Below are 2,379 nucleotides of genomic sequence, written 5' to 3' on the forward strand. Positions count from 1 at the left end.
AACGATGATGATGATGATATATATATATAAAATACAAAATGGGACAAGAACGCAAAACATCTTGACAGTTAGGTGATACAAAAATGGGACAACAAAACATCCAGATAGATGATACAAAGAAAACAAGGACGAGTCATTCGGAGTTTTCTTTCCTCAGTCGAGTACCAGATTATCTTTGCAATTTCAGTTATATGTATATAAGTATGTGTGTGTGTGTGTGTGTGTGTGTGACTGTATGCTTGTATTCCCTTGTTCCTTGTTGTGACCTATTAATGTTGAATATCTAATAACCACGATTGCTCATTGGCTGTTTGCAGGACTTCAAAAGTGGATCCCTCCCAAGAAATAATCCAATCCCACAGGTAGGTTGATATTTTATATTAAATCAATGTTCAGACATTCTTTCATCTCATTTTCATTCTGTTACTTGTAGCAGTCTTTGGACGATAACCATTCTTGAGCGCTGTCTTCAAAAATTTTTTAGTCACTCCTGAAGTAGTAGAACTGCCTTGCAATATTTGTTGCAAGTTTTTACATTCTGAGTTCAAATCCTACTGAGATCAATGTTGTCTTTCACCCTTCCTGAACCAATAAAACAATGTACCAGTCCAAGATAATAGATTGGTGGAATCACAAGAGCATTGGACAAACTATTCTGTTGTACTGGTTCCAGCTCTTTACATTCTGAGTTCACCTTTAATAGCATCACTGGCACCAAGTTATATTGGTTTTTGCATTTCCCTTAAACAATATGGCTGAGATGGAACGAGCTGCGTGGGCAGCTGCCAAATTTTTGATTAAACAAACAACAAAATCTTTAAGCATATTTTTTTATCTTTTATATGTTTCAGTCATTAGACTGTGGCCATACTGGTGCACTGCTTTGAAGAATTTTAGTTGAATGAGTTGACCCCAGGACTTTTCTTTTTAAAGCCTGATACTTATTCTATTGATCTCTTTTACCAAACTGCTAAGTTACAGGAACATGAACATACCAACACAAGGACACACACACACACACACACACACACATATATATATATATATATATATATATATATATATATATATATATGATGGGCTTCTTTCAATTTCCATCTAGCATATCCACTTCTATCTTCCAATTCTGTCTACCAAATCTGGAATCATGTGGTTGGGAAGCAAGCTTCTTTCTGCATAGTCACACCTGCATCTATAATATATATCATATAATGGATTTCCAAGAAAGCTGGTGAAAAAGTTTACTACAAACTCAATAAACAATATGTTGCAGACTTTTCTGTTAGTGATTTCCATTTCCTAGGTTAGTTGCCTTCACCATATCTTAGAGTCCAAGCCACCCTGGTAGGCTAAATGCATCCCTTGGCACCACACCAGAAATTTCTAAATCCTCACACACACACATGTATCAATCATGTAATTGGAAGGCTACGGGCCATCTCTTAAGTTCATCTGCCTTTTGACAGTTCAGCCCACAGGGTATCAAAAAAAAAATCGGTGTTTAAAGGTTTCTGTGAAAGCATTAAGATGTTTTTTAAAATTTACTTATGTCAACATAAACATAAAGCTTAACTTGAGATTTAAACTAATTTTTTCATTTCTTTAGGTTCCAGACTGTGATGAAAATTATGAAGAGTTTCCTTGCCTTACACAGGTAAATTGGTGTTCTTCTGTTCAATATATATTTCTTTAATGGCTGCCTTTTCTGAATAGATTTAGAAGATTCCTTCAGAAGTCTAACATTTTAAATAGAAATAAGCGAGATATTGGGTGAAAAATTAGCAAACCTCATTTGAATATCAGAGAAATATACCTAGTAGATATAGCAAAAAGGTTAGATATGTGTAAATATTGACAGATAATTACGAAATTTGTAATTTTTAAGTGATCTCATATGAGATCACTGGTAGGTAATGGGTTAAGCAAATGCTTGTCACCCCACACACACACACACACACACACACATATCATATCTAGGATCCTAATGAAAAAAGATCTATCATTCAATAATGTTCATAAATAATTAATTACTATCTCTAATTGCAATACATTCCAAGTCTATTGCGCCGTTCACAACTATCAGCCAACTTTCATCTTTCGATTTTACTGTTTATTTCAGGATGATTTTATGGAAGAGAACTATGAATGTTTTGATAATGATCTAGTGGTAAGTGATGCATTTAACATATTGGGGCTTGATGATTGGGGCTACTGTAGTGATTGATTGCTTAGTTATTAACACTTTTACAGTCAGATTACTCAGTCACATGTAGCATTCATATATTCACATTCTTTTCAATTAATCACATATTATGTCAAACCATCCAATCCATGCCAGCATAAAAGGCAGACATATATATATATATATATATATATATA

General features: G+C 33.9%; 1 protein-coding gene across 2 annotated transcripts in view; it reads left to right on the top strand.

Moving 5' to 3' along the window:
- Window positions 1-2,379, top strand: part of LOC106882076 (uncharacterized) — a 25,715-nt gene that overhangs the window by 21,844 nt on the left and 1,492 nt on the right. For both annotated transcript variants that reach the window (XM_052972638.1, XM_052972637.1), the window contains 3 exons: window positions 318-362; window positions 1,607-1,654; window positions 2,120-2,167. In XM_052972638.1, coding sequence (XP_052828598.1) covers window positions 318-362; window positions 1,607-1,654; window positions 2,120-2,167 — 141 coding nt within the window. The remainder of the gene's footprint in view (window positions 1-317; window positions 363-1,606; window positions 1,655-2,119; window positions 2,168-2,379) is intronic.

Source organism: Octopus bimaculoides, chromosome 14 (assembly GCF_001194135.2).
Source record: "Octopus bimaculoides isolate UCB-OBI-ISO-001 chromosome 14, ASM119413v2, whole genome shotgun sequence".
Lineage (NCBI taxonomy): Eukaryota > Metazoa > Mollusca > Cephalopoda > Octopoda > Octopodidae > Octopus > Octopus bimaculoides.